At 36.2% G+C, this 16,727-nt stretch overlaps 1 protein-coding gene across 1 annotated transcript; it reads left to right on the top strand.

Moving 5' to 3' along the window:
* Nucleotides 1-14,381: 14,381 nt before the first annotated feature.
* On the top strand, nucleotides 14,382-16,317 carry LOC131858377 (suppressor protein SRP40-like). The gene is made up of 2 exons (XM_059211606.1): nucleotides 14,382-14,760; nucleotides 15,956-16,317. Exons 1-2 carry the CDS (start codon nucleotides 14,382-14,384, stop codon nucleotides 16,315-16,317), a joined length of 741 nt encoding a protein of 246 aa, XP_059067589.1.
* The last annotated feature ends 410 nt before the right edge of the window (nucleotides 16,318-16,727 follow it).

The raw sequence follows: 16,727 nt of genomic DNA, 5'->3' as shown, positions 1-16,727 counted from the left end.
TGTCCATTACCCTGCGGGTTATATGGAGATGAGTATGACATTGTGATCCCATATGAGCCACAGAAATCCCTGAATTCTTCTGACCTAAAATGTATGGCATTGTCCATAACAAGTTTAGTAGGCACACCGAATTTGGTGAGTATGTTATTTGGCAAAAAATCAATCACCACCTTACTATTTGCTTGCTTTGTTGGGATAGATTTAATCTATTTAGTAAAATAATCTATGGCTACAAGGATCCATATATGACCCCCACTAGATTTATCTCTAATTTCCCCTATGAAATCTATTCCCCATTGATGGAATAGAGATTCTTTCAACTATGGTTGGAGATGCAATGCCCCTGTATATTTGAGTTTCCCAAAAAATCTCTAATATGACTCACACTTTATTACAAAAGCATGGGTATCTACAAATAAAGTTGGCCAATAATATCTTGCCCTGAGTATCTTGTGGGCAGTGGTATTTACTGTGAAGTGTCCACTATATACTCTTCCATGCATCTCTTCGAGGACCTTTTGGGATTGGCCTTCATCAAGACATAATAACAAGACACGATCCTAATTCTTCCAGAATAAATCCCCTTCTTAAATTATAATTTATTTATGGGCTTGCAACTTCAGTGTACACCTCTGATTATCATTCATTCCTTCAGGACACTTGATATTATTCAGGAAATACACAATATCTGAATACCATGGTTGCCTCTCTATGTTGGTTTACATCTCATCTTTCTTTTTAATATTATTTACTTAAGCAGCCTCTAGGTTTGTTTTTGTCATCAACTTTGCCAAACCCATACCCCTAACTAACTTGGTTATCTGGATCTCAATGTTAAACTCCTGAATTTAATTTATCCATCTACATCTTTATCCTGTCACTTTAGACTGGGCAATTTGTCTTTGACAACAACACTGGGGACATATGCAATCACCTTGGATCCTACCAAGTAGGACCTGAAAATTTTTACTACTTAAACCAAGGCATGAGCCTGTTTTTCTATAATATCATAATTCAATTCAGCAACTTGCAAAGACTTGCTAAAAAAAGAAATAGGATGTTCATGTCCATCATCATTTTTTCTAATATAACTACAGCAATGGTGTGGAACGATGTGATAGAGAATATCTGAAATGGTTAATCAAAATTTGGTGATTTTAAAATTGAAGCCTTCTTAATAGTTCCTTTTATACTTGCAAAGGCCTCCAATGATTCCTTGGTCCAAACAAGATTTGCACCCTTCTTTAACATCTTAGAAATAGGTTTAACTATTTCTACAAAATTTGAAACAAATCTTCTTACAAAATTGATCTGTCCGAAGAATGCTTGGATTTCTTTAACTATCTTAGGGATTGGGATTTTATCTATTGGTGCAAATATCTCTGGATCAATTCAAACTCCTTTTTTGGACACAATGCAGGCCAACAATTTTCCTTCAATAATAACAAAACTACACTTCTTTGGGTTCAATGAAATGCCAAATTCTAAAGCTTTTGAAAATACCTTTTCAATATGTCCACAATGGTCTTTGGCCTTTTTAGAATAAGTTGTGAGATCATCTTGATATACTACCAAGATAATATTAATCAAGTTGACAAATGTTACATCCATAGCTCTTTGGAACATTGCACTAGCAATTGTAAAACCGAATGGCATTCTAATGTAGACATAAGTGCCCCATGGAGTAGTAAAAGTTATCTTATATTGCTTAGATTCCTTAACTTTTACTTGATTGTATCCAGAGAATCCATCCATCATAATCAGAAATTCACAGCATATGGCTCTCTGTAACATTGCCTTTATATTTGGCAAAGGATAGTTGTTTTTTAGTGAGGATGTATTCAGGTTCCTGAAGTCTACACATAATCTATTGTCCCCATTTTTATTTTCTGACTAGAACCAAGTTTGATACCCAAGTTGAATTCCTAATCGTCTTAATGATATCCCCTTCTCTGAGTTTTACCAATTCTTCTTGCATTTTGGGAGCCAACCCTGGGTTTATTGGTCTCTACTTTTATTTGAATGGTTTTGCATCTAGTTTTAGTGGAATTTCATGTACAAAACAAATCTTCCTTGTAGGATTTGATATCATCATAAGACCATGCAAAAATATGCTTTTATTTCCTAAGCAATGAAATTAACATTGTCCTAATTCTTGGACTTATCCTTTTTCCAATGTATACATTTTTTGGAGCTATTTCAGTTCCCAAATTTATCTCTTCTAAGTGCTCTTTATTTACCACTACAGGTTTCATAGAACATCTATCTTTTCCATCAAAAACTCTTTCAAGGGAAACCAACCCTCTTGGAATCTTATTAGTCTTCAACTGGACTATTTCATTTCCAAATACAACTTGCTCACCATTCTCTTCCACAACAAATGTATTGAAATCAATCTCATGAGTCTCGTATTGACCAATGCAATGCAAAAATTTAAGAAAATCATTATCATCATCAAATACTTGCCAACTACAAATATTATCAGGTATTGATGGTCTAGTCTTAATTTCAACTTTTGGTATTCGAGCAAAAATTGTGTCATCACTCTTCAAAGCTATATTAGCTTGAAAATATGTCGTAATACTCTTTGATCTCTCTACCCAATCAATAGAAAAGGCATTAAATAGCTTAATAGTATCCTAGACCATGAATTTATATTGCTTTAGTCACCTATTCTTTGATGAATACTTGGATCTTGTCTGGGAAACGACTAATTCAGGATCTCCAAATATAGATAAAGCCTTAACACCATGCTTAATTGCTATACTCAAACCCAACAACAATGCTTCGTACTCTACAGTATTATTTATGCACTCAAATGTCAGTAAAAATGAATACTTGAAAGTCTTCCCATTTGGTGCAATAAAAACTACTCTAGCTCCCGACCCTTCCCCACTGCATGCTCCATCAAAATACATTCTCCACAATCCTTCCTTATTATTAATAGCCTCATCAATCATTGGGTCTGTATTCTATAGAATTGGTTTTACTAGTTCTACTCTGAAGTTATCAGTATCAACATCACAAAAGCATACCAAATGGTTAGGGTCAATTTCATTTATAACCTACTTAGACTTTTTTTCTCTGTCAATTTGAATGAATCGGTCACCTACCGGAATAGTGGCATATGACAATCTAGTTGTACATTACCCCCAACAGTTGTTGTCCATTGCCTAGACAACAAAATACCATAATGTGGGGCAATGTCAACTATAGTTACATCCATTTTGTAAGAAGCCTTAGGATATGATGCCAATTTCACTTCTAAGCCTTGTATGATCCCTATGATAGGAATTGACCTATTGTCCATTGCATAAAATGTACCATAATGGGTATCAACTTTTAATCCTAAGTCCTTCATGACTTTTGTTGGCATCATATTTATAGCTGCCCCATAGTCTATCATACAGTTTCTCATAAGATTATTATTTATCAATAGAGTCAAATAAAAGGGATCAATCTGAGATGGGCATTGGGTGATGGTTGACCCTAAATAGACCTCATGTGTCCCCATTTTATTTACTTGACTAGAAATTACTTGCATATTTACCTTTCCCTGGGTTGACACAACATGTGTCGACTTGTTTGAACAATGAGGGATAATTGAAATTAGAGATATGACACTATTTTGGTACCCTTCAAATTTTATCATTTCCATTAAGGGTACCGACACCTTAATCTGTGATAAAGATTGCACCATATCAAATGTAGGAAAATTTTGCAAAGGTATTGAGTCATTATCACTTACCTCATTCAACCCACCCTTATTCTTTTCAGCGGGAGAAACAGGTTTGTCCTTACTAACGTCAAGAGCTTTGTCCTTTTCGTTCTCATATAACCTCTTCTTATCATCCAATCCTTTATTCGGCACCCTCCTTTTAGTTGAGGATTCCTTTACAAATAAGCCACCTGGTTGTCCTTGTTCAACATTAACAATTATATTTCTTAGTTGATAATTGTTTTTGGCTTGAGCCACAATAGCAACTGTAAGTGCTCTAATTTATTCTTTAGATGGCCCTCTCAAATTTATTTCCTCTGAAGTACATCTTGGAATCTCAGCATCTATCTTCCCCACCACATAATATTTAGAATTAAAAAATACTTGCTACTCAAATGTAGCATAATGTTTCCTTTTACTATTCACATCATTACTATGCATCTCATCATCTGATGAGTCATACTCATGCGATGTAACATCAGGGCCCAAGGATAGTATATTTATAGTGTGCTCATCATCACACTATTGATTGTAATTTTTCTCATCATCCTGTATTGCCAAAGCAACATTGTATTGAACAAGTGAGTGAGGCAAGTCACATGCACAACACCAAGGGGTTTCATCTACCATATTAGCACTTGGCCTTTTCAAGGGATTAGGAGTATCTTTGTTGGTAATTCCCCTTTGATTATTTGCATTACCCATGGGTTTTCCATCACGCCAATTTGTGTGATAAGGCATATCATGCAATTTGGGTCTATCATTTCTCTGAAAACTAGGCTTATCATTTGGTATTCCTTTCTCACCTCTTGCAACCTTGTAACTCAAATCCTTCAGAGAAGTCATTGCCTTGTCAAGTTTGTCTTCTTCTTTTAATTTCTTCTCTTGATGTCCCTTATGATTCTATAAGATCTATACTTCATCTCTCTTTCTATTTTTTTCATGCAACCTTCCTTTTGTTTTCAATACTAATCGCTTCTTTGAAAGCATCTCTCAAAGATGGGGGTTCTCTAGAACTTAAATCATATCCAAACTTAAGATCAAATGACCTCATGTAAAATATAAGACACATCTGATCATTTGGCCTCAAATGATGTGGTATCTTATTTAGGATTCTTACAAACCTTGTGTTGAATTCTGCTACCATTTCATTTTGATTTTTGTGAATGGTAGTAATCTCCCCCAACTTGAATCTTGCATTAGTGTGATATCCATATTGTTCTCTGAATACTCTCTAAAATTCAGGCCAACTATTTATGTGTGCATTCAGAAGGCTCCTATACCAGTCTCTAGCATCATCTACCAATGACTACATAAAAAGCTTCATCAAGATGTCTTCATGTTCAACCTCAAAATTATCCATAACATTCGTAAAATCCTTGATATGGTCTTCACCCATCATTCTAGCACTTCCTAAAAAAATTGGCAATTTTGTTCTTATATCATTGTCCATAGGATTAGGATGTCCCTAAATCCCAGTGAAGTCTAATTTCCTATATTTATCCAAAAGAAGAGGAGGTCTAGAAAAATAATTGCCTCTTGTGTTTTGTTGAAAGATCGTCTCTTGGTCTGGTTTATTTTGAGGAATATTAGGGATAACATTATGTGGGGCTATAATTTGGGGATTCATATGTGTAACAAGAACTTGGACCCCAGCAACTGCATTGTGTTATTGAACCTGCATATTTTGAAATTGTCTCAACAATTGATCATACTACTGTTGTTGTAATATCAGTTGTTCATACAGCTAATTTTGTTGGTTATCTAATTGTTGAGGTACTGGTATTCGGTTGACCTGAGGTATTTTGGTGCTATGGGCAATTAATTGGGAAGCTAGTTGACTCAAAGGTATAGAAACAATAGGTACATTAATAGATGTTGATATAACAAGAAGAGGCACCCTTGTGTTTGCACGGTTTACATTTACAAGTTGTGGTCCTTCTTCACCTGTTAACAAATCAACATAGGATTCACTAGTACTATTCATCTTGAATTTTGGGGAAAGTGAAGGTTTAACACCTTTTTTAGTCAATTTATCTAGATCTAATATCCTTTTAAGAAGGTTAGTTCTCCGTATCAACATCTCTTGTCGAGTATATTCCTCTTCCTTTAATTTTTGGTCTGAAAGTTCTCTAGTTTTTATCCTTGAGGTTGAACACACATTTGAGTTAGTCAAAATATATTTCCCTTTATCTTGAGATGATGTAACACTTATCATGGGCACGATTGATATAAGAGGTTCCATGATATTGTTCACACACATATCAACAAACAGATCCTCACTCTATTTATTCCTTATTTCGGCTTCATCTCTTAATTGACCCTTATGAGTCTCTTCATCTAACTTAGCTTGGAAACCCTTCACCATCTACTCTAGTGTGGCATTAAACTCTCTTACTTTATCTCCATGTGTCTCCTGAGCCTTAGAGGATTTCTTAAGGGGCTTAGTGTAAGATGTGATCTTGATTTCCTCCTCTCCATCATAACAAATCTTGTCACCATCATCATTATAATGATAATAACCCATCCCTCAGAGTTTTAGAGTAATATTTGCAAGACCTAGGAGATGGTTCATAAGAAAATGACCTATGGTGGCCATACATTAAGGGAGTTACAGAATCATGCTCAATATCAACCATAATAGGATTCGGAGTTGGTGAACACACATTTTTAGAAGAGGAACCATACCTTCATCTATTTCCTTTGGGCTTCCATTTATGATTCTTCTCTTGAGGAGGTGAACTGGGACGTCCTTGATGTCAAGATCTCCTCTCATACGTATTGTATTTCTATTGATTCATAAAAAACTGCAATCTCGTGGTTCTAAACCCTTTGGAGACAACTTCACACACCACCTCTTCCTTGTTCATACAAGATTGGAGACTTTCAAAATCAATCAGAGTTGCCACACTTTATCAAGGATGATTAGAAATAGTATATCTAAGAACAATCAACAGACCCATTCAATGTATAATTCAAAATCAACTCAGGTGTATCTTAGAACATCAAATAGACAGACTGGTTAAAAGCACAATACAAAACTTCTCTAGCAAGGATAACACGGTAGGTCTAAATAATCACACCTACATCCAGATCTTTAACATACAATGAATCAGGACTCATCCCCAGCAGAGTCGCCATATTGTTGGTGTTTCCAAGTGACTTCTTAAGTTTCTCTAAAAATTATCCTTCTTCCTTTGACAAGAACTCAAGATCATTGGCCAATTGACAAGGACATCATGAAAAGATGGGCAATCCTTCTACACTTAGGGCTCTGCAAGACCCAAGTGGATCAACCTAAAGCAATACTCTCAAAATTATAACATACTAGACTTTTCTTTCTTTTAAAATAGATGATTCTCAATGATACAGTATTAATACAAATAAGCACTCAGAATTGTCTCTATTCCACTTATTTCACAAGATATTATCAACTGAGTGTTAATGTGCGGATCTGGTTAACACTGAGAGGGGGGGTGAATCAGTGCTAATAGTAACCTGCAAAATTTTACCAATCTGAAAACACTTCACCAAAAACAATTCATAACCAGTACCGATAGCTTATCAAACAGTCTCCAAAACATATTTACCAAACTAATACTAGTAGCAACTTAAGTGTTCACCATTAAGCAGATATAGTAAAGACATCAAATGCATAACTCAACAATCCATCCACAATATGAACAAAAGGATTTTTCACTTGGAAGCCCAAATGGGAAAAACCACGGTGGGAATTGGTACCCACAAAATATGCACTCTTTTGAAATGCGCCCTGTTATGAGCCTAGCCCGGTTAGGATCTTTACAACAATTCCCTATTTAGAGAAGACCCTATTAGGAGTCACCTAGTCAAGGGATTTTACAACTTATCTCTATAAGGAGCTTTACCCTATTAGGAGTAACCTTGCTGGAGGATTTAAACCCAAACTAATAAGCCACCCGGTGAAGGTATTTATAAGATCAGGCCTATTAGGACCTACCCGATTAAGGGATTTTAATATTGTTGCAACTGTTAAGAAACAATAGACAAATGATCTGGACTCGACACTTCATAGATTGCTATTATAGATCCTTGTCAGCTCCAATCCGCTTCTCTCATGGAGACATCTCAATCTAGTTCGGCACACAAACTTCTCTGATCACCGACACACTTAAACTTCTCAAACTCGACTTAAATAAACTTTACAATTAGTTTGGCTACAAAACCCTAACCTATAATGAATCTACATCACATATCATATTAGATCATTACAAATCATTACAAATGATCATATAGATCATTACAACAAATTACAATATATTTACAGTCATTGAATGATCATAACTCATCACCACACATCGATTTGATAAGTTGTCAAACCCTTAACACATTATACTAAGCACTTCACTGCTTCCCAAGAAATTAGATCCTCGTACATGCCAAAAAAATATTTTATCTCTTCACATGGATTCTGACATGTCATCATCAGCTTATGAACATGAAAAGAATCACTACCAAACCATAAATCATCACTGGTCAAAGATCTTGTTACTGGTTCTCAAACCCTAGCTAATTATACATCAATAGATAACAAACATGACTACCGGTTCTCCAAAGATGATGTGGTTCATGTCATAGACTCATTATGATGTCATAAGCACACATTCCAAACCGCAACAGCTGACTCATCATGGATCTCTACCGCAACCATCTCCTTCTATGTTCATGCTTATCGGTTCACTGTCACTAGGTAGTTTTGCTTTCAACTCAATTTAATTCAATCTATTACCAGTTAGACTTAACCAGTAGACTTAGATGACATACCAAGCATAAACAAACATGGAGAAATATGGTTGCCATAAATAACAACATAATTAATTGATCATCATATCATAGTTATATCATCACCAATAGTCCTTTACCGGTACACCATCATCTCCATGAGTTATGCCAACATGCCAAAAATCTCCCCCTTTGGCATTGATGGCAACACCAAAAATTGTAACACAAAAATCTCATTATGAAACCTGTTAAGTCTGTTGTACATCATTGTCCGGTCATCAGTTCTTCTCCTCCTATCATATTTCTTCTCTCCATGACTGTTGCATTTCTTCTCCCCCTTTGACAATAATGCCAAAGGTGCAAATGCATCTTCTATCATCATCTCATCATCTCCCCTTGAGGAGTAGCCAACTTCTCATCAATCCACAGTGAAAGATATTCAATGATTCTATTGGATTGATGCTTCACCAGCATCCTAGGTCATCTTGGGTAGGGATATAACCCCTAACTTACCTCTAAGATATTCAAAGGTAGCCTTAGGCAATGGATTAATGAATATATCACCCAATTTCTCTTTACTTGATACATGCTCCAATTTCACTTTCTTTTCTTGCACCCTTTCTCTTAGAAAGTGATACTTCAATTCAATATGTTTAGCCCTTGCATGCAGTACTGAGTTATTGGATATGTTTATAGAACTAGTGTTATCACAATGTATAATCATTGATTCTTTCATATCTTGCTTGAAACCTTCCAAGATATGTCTCATCCATATGGCTTGTGTACAATTCATGGATGCAACCACATATTCTTCTTTATCTGTAGACTAAGATATACAAGTATGTTTTGTACTAGTCCAATCTACCAGTCCACCACCTAGAAAGAATACACCACCGGTTGTGCTCTTTTTGTCATCTACATTCCCTTCCCAATCAACATCAATGAATACTTGCAAATAAAAATTTCCTTTGTATGGATACCATAATCCATAATCAATTATCCCTCTAAGATATCTAAATATCCTCTCCACTATTGTCATATGTGTCTCCTTAGGGATCTTTTGAAATCTTGCTACTAAACCAACTACATGGGAAATATTTGGTCTACTATGGACAACATAATGCAATTTGACAATCATGGACTTGTATTCCTTCTTATACACAAAGAGTGAATCGTCCTCTTTTGACAATCCATAACTAGTAACCATAGGTGTTCCAACCAGTTTACAATCTTCCATTCCAAAGATCTTTAACCCTTCCTTCACATACTTGGATTGATAGATAAAAACTCCACCTTCCAGCTGTTGGACCTGCAATCCAATGGAAAATTTAATCTCACCTATTAGAGACATCTCAAATTCTTTCTTCATCTCATCTGCAAAATTCATATTCATATCATCATTTCCACCAAATATAATGTCATCAACAAATATTTCTACAATCAACATCGTGTCTTCTTCGGTCTTTAAATAAATACTGTTTTCCTCATTGGTTCTCTGAAATCCTATCTTTATCAGATGTGCATGAAGTATTTCAAACCATGCCCTTGGTCCTTGCTTAAATCCATATAATGTCTTATGCAGTTTGCATACCATATCTTTATCTCCTGACAATGTAAACCCATCTGGTTGTTCAATATACACCTCTTCTTCAAGAATACCATTCAGAAATGCTAACTTTACATCCATTTGATAGACTTTAAAGCCTTTAAAATCAGCAAATGCAAGAAGCATTCTAACTCATTCAAGCCTAGAAATTGGTGCAAAGGTATCTCCATAATTTTCACCTTATTCTTGTGCATACCCTTTGCATACTAGTTTTGCCTTGTTTCTAACAACTTCTCCAAGTTCATTCAGCTTGTTTTTGAATACCCATTTTGTACCAATCACATTTTTATATCAAGTCTAGGAACAAGTGACCAAGTGTTTTTTTTTCTCAATCTGATCAAGTTATTCATTCATTGAATTTAACCATACATCATCCTTAAGAGATTCTCTAATTGTCTTTAGTTCAACTGTAGAAACCAGACAAGAGATTTCTTTGATTTTCCTTCTAGTTTGTACTCCAGCATTCTTGTCACCTATGATCTGGTCTTCAGAATGATTTAGCCTTGCATATCTAGGAATTATCTGTTCTAGTGCAACAACCTCTTCTTGTTCTCCATCTTCTTCATCTTCTACCAGTTGAGCATCTTCATCTGCACTAATCTTCTCAACATCTTTCTGTACATCTGGTTCAATAAACACATGTTTTTGTTCATCATCTGCTCGGTTAGATTTGTTGGTATCATCAGGTTCATCAGAGTACTCATCAACTTTTATGTTCACACTCACCACAATATTCTTTGTCCTTTTGTTGTAACACTTGAAATATTTTCTCTTAGTGGAGTAGCCAATAAATATCCCTTCATCACTCTTAGTATCAAATTTACTAGTATAATCATCTCTTTTTATAAAGCATTTGCTACCAAAAGCGTTGAAGTAACTAACACTAGGAGTTCTACCATACCATAAGTCATAAGGTGTCTTATCATCACATTTCTTAACATGTACTTGTTTCAATGTGTAAACAATAGTACTAATTGCTTCTCTCCAAAACATCTTAGGTACATCTCCCTGTATTAGCATAGTCCTTGTTGCTTCAACAATGGTCTGATTTCTCCTTTCTGCAATTCCATTATGTTGTGGTGTCCTTAGAGCACATAACTGCCTCTTTATTCCATTTTCATCACAATATCTCACAAACTCATTAGATGTAAACTCTCCACCTCGGTCAGATCTCAGGCACTTAAGATTCTATCAGTTTCCTTTTCTACTAAGGCCTTGAATGCCTTGAACTTGCTGAAAGCATCCTACTTTTCCTTCAAAAAACTAACCCACATCATTCTAGAAAAATCATTAGTAAATATCATAAAATAGTTGTCACCATAAAAACTTCTAGTCCTCATAGGACCACATAAGTCAGTGTGCACCAAATCTAGAACATGCTTAGAAGAAAAGGATTTTCTCTTAAAAGAAGATGTAGTCATCTTACTCAACTGACATTCTTTACACAACACATTGTCTAGTTTAACAAGTTGTGGCATACCTCTCACCATGCTAGATTTTCTAACCTTAACCACATTATCAAAGTTCACATGACAAAACCTTATATGCCATAACCAACTATCTTCAACCTTAGCAACCAAACAATTGTTCACATTAGCATTCAAATGTAATAAGTTACCTTTAGTTTTCTTACCAGTAGCAATCAGTTCTCCTTTGCATCCTAAGATCCTGCAAAATGCACTCTTAAACTCAAGATGATGACCTTTGTCATTCAACTGACCAACACTAAACAAGTTATGTTTTAAACCTTCAACCCAAAATACATCATCAACATTACTTGTACCATTCAGAGAGATTAAAACTTTGCCTTTAATCATACAAGGTGAATTGTTTCCAAATCTTACTAAACCACCATCAAATTCTTTAAGAGAAATAAACTTGTTTTTATCACCGGTCATGTGGTGTGAGCAACCACTATCAATAATCCATTCACCACTATTGTCAATGTGAGATACTAAAGCCTTCTTATCAAACAGATCTTCCTTAACAACAATAAAGACAATCTCATCATTGTCTTTATCATCAAATTCCTCATCACTGGCACCTTCATCAACTGCAACATAACACTATTTATCTCTTTTTTGTCAGTGTAGGTTTTTATTTCCTAGTGGGTTATTTATTTTTTCCCTATATTCTGAGGTTTTTTCTACACTTCTTTTAATCTTACTTAGGTTAATAAATCATCTTAATTAGGTGAGTGGTTATGAGGTGTCACCTTCCTACATGTGTGCATCCATTTTCTATCTTTGGAAGATACTTGCTATCTTTAGTCCAAGAGATGGTTGCTCTTGATTGGTCAGTATTGCCACCTCTTCCCTCTCCCTGGTCTATAAAAGCATGCTACCTGGCTTGTATTTGGCATCTCTTGATTTTGCATCCTCTTAATGCTATTTTGCTTCTAGCATTTGCATTACTCTCTTGGAGACTAACTCTGTGTTGCTACTTTGAATTCATATCATTTGCATTCATAGTTTAGATATCTATTCATTTGAACTAGTTTTCTGGGTTTATAATCTTTTCAAATTTTATCATGGTATCAGAGCAAGGTTCTATGTGCAAGAGTAGATTTTAGTTTCCATATTTGAGAGATTCGGGGTGGGGGGCTAATAAATCTTATTATAGTTTTTCAAAAAACCCAATATGCTCTTCTCTTGCATCTTTGGATGATCTTGAGAATCAGAAAAGTTTGATGAAATTTTTTTATCGCTGGGGTTTGCACATGTGTTTTATGAAATCTGGGTGATTGCAGCATTTCTAGTTATACTGGAAGCATATGTGGTTGTTCCAATGCATCCAAGAGCCTTGAGAAAGTCAAAATCTGGCTTTCGTTTCACGAAAATCAGAGATCATCATACACAGTTGCAAAACTGGGGTTTCAAGATCAAATCTGACAACCATCTTGCATATTTGGTGTTTTCAATCAATATTGCAGGTTCCAGCATTCCTTCTCTTGACTTTGGTAGCTGATTCAGCCTTTGCAAGCCATTTTTTGGATGTTGGGATCATTTTTTGTATTTAAAGTTGTTCTATTTACATTGGATCTACATCTTCTATAAATCAAATAGAAAAACGCTTTCTGGGTTGTGTTCGTAGCACAAAAAAACCATCTAGGTATCTTTTAGTTTTTGCATGCAGATTGTATATTTTGTAGAAATGCACTCAGAAAGTTACAGCAGGACCCCTCTCCATTGGCTGTTGCAGTTTTGAAGGTCGTTTTCAAATGCTTCGTTCTTGCTCATATGGACTCCATTTTCCACGAAATTTTTTTTGATTCTAGATATTTTTTTGTGCTCTATGTACTAGTGCAGCCTTTTTTGATTTTGATATAGATATTTTTCCAAAATTGTAGATTCTCAGTCTTGACACTACATAGTTCTCGTTTTGTGAACTTCGAAGGATCATAACTTTCACAGACGACCTTGTATCAAGGTGATTCTTTTTTTGAATATGCATGATTTTTCGTGTAGATTGCAGTGGTGTTTTTTTATTGTTTTGGATATTATGCCAAAAGTTTATTCTCAGCATATGCTTTTCATGAGGATTTTGTAATGCATTAAAATCAAGACCACTTAGTATTTATTGCTAGTGGTAGTTGTAAATGCACTAATATAAAGTGTGAAATCATAATTTATTGGGGGGGTCTTTGATTGAGTGAAAAGGGGGGGGGTTGTCTTGATTGTGTTCTCTTCCTTTCGGCATTTTTTTTCTGCACTTCTTCATCATGGATCAAACAAAAGTGCCTATCCTAACTCCATATAACTACTTTGAGTGGAAATCATGCATGACAATCTACTTAAGGAAAGCTAGATTACATAGGATAACTATGGTGCTTGAAATTGAACCTGCTAAACATGAAGATAAGCCTAAGTGGTTTAACAAATGTGATGAGGCATATGGAACATTGTGTTTTTTTGTTTCTCCTAACTTTCTCTTTCATATTGAGTATTTAAAATCTCCAAATGAAATCTAGAAAAGGTTAGAAACATTATTTGGCACACAAGATTCAATGAGGGGTCATATGTTGGAAAATGAATTAATTAGTTTAAGTCTAGGCAATTTCAACACAATCGAGGATTTCTTCACTAAATTGAAATCACTAAGGTTGCAGTTAAAATAATGTGGAATTAAAAAGAAAGATGAACAATTGATTCTTAGTATTCTCTCTAAGCTAAATTCAAAATATTTTGTGTTTGTTTCTACCTTCTATACTAAGGGTGCACTTGGCACACAATTTACCATGCCATCTCTAGATGATTTTCTATCTCTCTCACTCGGGAATAGGATAAGCTAATTCAGATGGGCACTCTTAAGTCCTCTAAGTCATATGCCCTGGCTGCCAACCAAGGCACAAAAGAACAGAAAGGACAAAGTAGTAATAACAATAGTAAGGATAAGAAACAAAATAATAGCAAGGAGAAGAAGGATCAGACATCACTTGCTTTAAAAGCAACTAATGAGACCCAATCTTCCAAGGGCGACAAGCCTAAGAAGGAGAGGGTCCAATGTACCTATAGTAAAAGACCTGGTCATGATGAACATAAATGTCTGAAGAAACAAATTGATCAGTTGACACACATTCTTGAGAAGAATAATATCAGTGTTCCTGAGTCAATTAAACAAAGTTCTAGTGAGGGGTCTAACAAGGCAAAAGAAAATAGCAAGGGGAAAGGAAAGGGCAAGGCCCTTGTTGTATTTGCTTCTTCACCATCCACTTGGGTTCTTGATTTGGGTGCTTCACACCACATGGCTTCATCTAAGGAAGAATTTGCATCTTTGGAGTCCTATTTTGATGGGTGATGACACTCTTGTTGAGGTGTGTGGGAGAGGGTCTATTGATGTGAGGGATGGCACATTTGATGATGTTCTTTGTGTGCCCTCATTATCAACTAATCTCCCATTAGTATACTAGATCACTCACATAGGTTCAGGCAAGCGGGTTGAGTTCACTCCTGATTCAATGGAGATTCGTGAGTTGCACAGTGATTCTACAATTGCAGTTGGGAGAGAAGATCATCAGTCATGACTCTATTTGTTTTCTCACTTTTCTCCTAATCCTCCTTCGACTATTTTGCTCACTCATTCCAATGATGTGAGTAGATTATGGCATGAGCGGTTTGGCCATCTTAACTTCCACTACTTGCAGCAGCTCAACCAACAGAGTATGGTCACAGGGTTGCCTTCAGTTTAGTTTTCAAGTGGTGTTTGCCAAGGTTGCGTACTTGGTAAGCATCCTAAGGAAAAGTTTGATAAAGGAAAGGCATGGAGAGCTTCATAGATACTGGAGTTAGTTCACAGTGATTTGACTAGTCCATTCCAACATCCTTCATTCAGCAGGGCCAGATATGTCCTCACATTCATTGATGACTTTTCTCGATATACTTGGGTGTACTTTCTCAAACAAAAGTCTGAGGTATTTGATCAGTTTCAGGACTTCAAAACTTTTGTAGAAAAGTAATTCGGGAAAGCCATCAAAGTTTTGCGCACTGACAATGGTGGTCAGTATGTCAACCATCGGGTTGAGAGTTTTTGCACTTCAGAGGGAATTGATTTGTAGCATTTAGTTCCATACAATCCTCAGTAGAACAATGTGGCAGAATGGAAGAATAGCTCCTTGAAGGAAATGGTGAATTGCATGATTCATTCCAGATCTCTTGCACCATAGTATTGGGCAGAGGCCATTAATTGTTCTTGTTATATCCAAAACTATGTTCCTCACCGAGCCTTGAAGGGAGTCACTCCTTTTGAAGCTTGAAACGGTCGGAAACCATCAGTTAAGCACTTCTGAGTTTTTGGTTCTCCTGCATGGGCCCACATTCCTATAGAGAAATGCAAGGCCTTGGATTTGCAGAGTAGACCTTGCATATTTGTAGGTTATCCTGATGGTGTGAAGGGTTATCGGTTGCTCCACCCTACTACACATGAGTTGCTCATTGAGAGGAGTGTTCAGTTTGAGGAGGGCTCCTCGAGCTCACTTTCTACCACTTCTCCAACTCCTTCTACTTTGGCATTGGAGTCACTTGGGATACATGACAGCTCCTCTGATGAGTCAAATTCACCTGAGCAGTCTTCTACCTCCACTTCTGATGCAGAGAGCGATTCAAAGGACTCGCCTCCTTCCTCTCCTAGTCATCATTCAGAGGTTGATGATTCTCCATCTTTCAGTCCACTTTGGGCTAGACAGACCTTGCAATCTGTAGGTGATTGGGTTGGGGATCCATCAGACACTAGGTAGACTCGTTCACAGTTCTAGGGTGCTCCACATGTCTTCATTGCTACTGCCTCAGATCCACAGTCTTTTCATGAGGCTTCTGGTATTCCTGAGTGGGATACAACTATGTAGGAGGAGTACAGTTCCTTAATGAGGAACCACACCTGGGATCTTGTCCCTCTTCCTAAGGGAAGAAAACTTGTTCAATGTAAGTGGATCTATCAGAAAAAATTTGCAGTAGATGGGTCAGTTGACAAGTATAAGGCTCGCTTGGTCGCCAAAGGATTCTTCCAGGTTCTTAGGATTGACTACTCTGAGACTTTTGTGCCAGTTGCTCGAATGAATTCCATCTGACTTTTCTTTCCATTGTTGTAGCTAATCGTTGGGAAGTGCACCAGATTGATGTGAAGAGTGCTTTTCTTCATGGTGACCTT

The sequence above is a fragment of the Cryptomeria japonica genome, chromosome 9 (assembly GCF_030272615.1).
Source record: "Cryptomeria japonica chromosome 9, Sugi_1.0, whole genome shotgun sequence".
NCBI lineage: Eukaryota > Viridiplantae > Streptophyta > Pinopsida > Cupressales > Cupressaceae > Cryptomeria > Cryptomeria japonica.
This window is presented reverse-complemented; position numbering and strand designations above follow the sequence as displayed.

Bases quoted from the DNA above. Each gene is read 5' to 3' on its own strand.
- LOC131858377 (XM_059211606.1), top strand. From the start codon at position 14,382: ATGGGCACTCTTAAGTCCTCTAAGTCATATGCCCTGGCTGCCAACCAA. The intron at 14,761-15,955 runs GCAAGGCCCTTG...GCATATTTGTAG, and splicing joins TAGCAAGGGGAAAGGAAAGG to GTTATCCTGATGGTGTGAAG.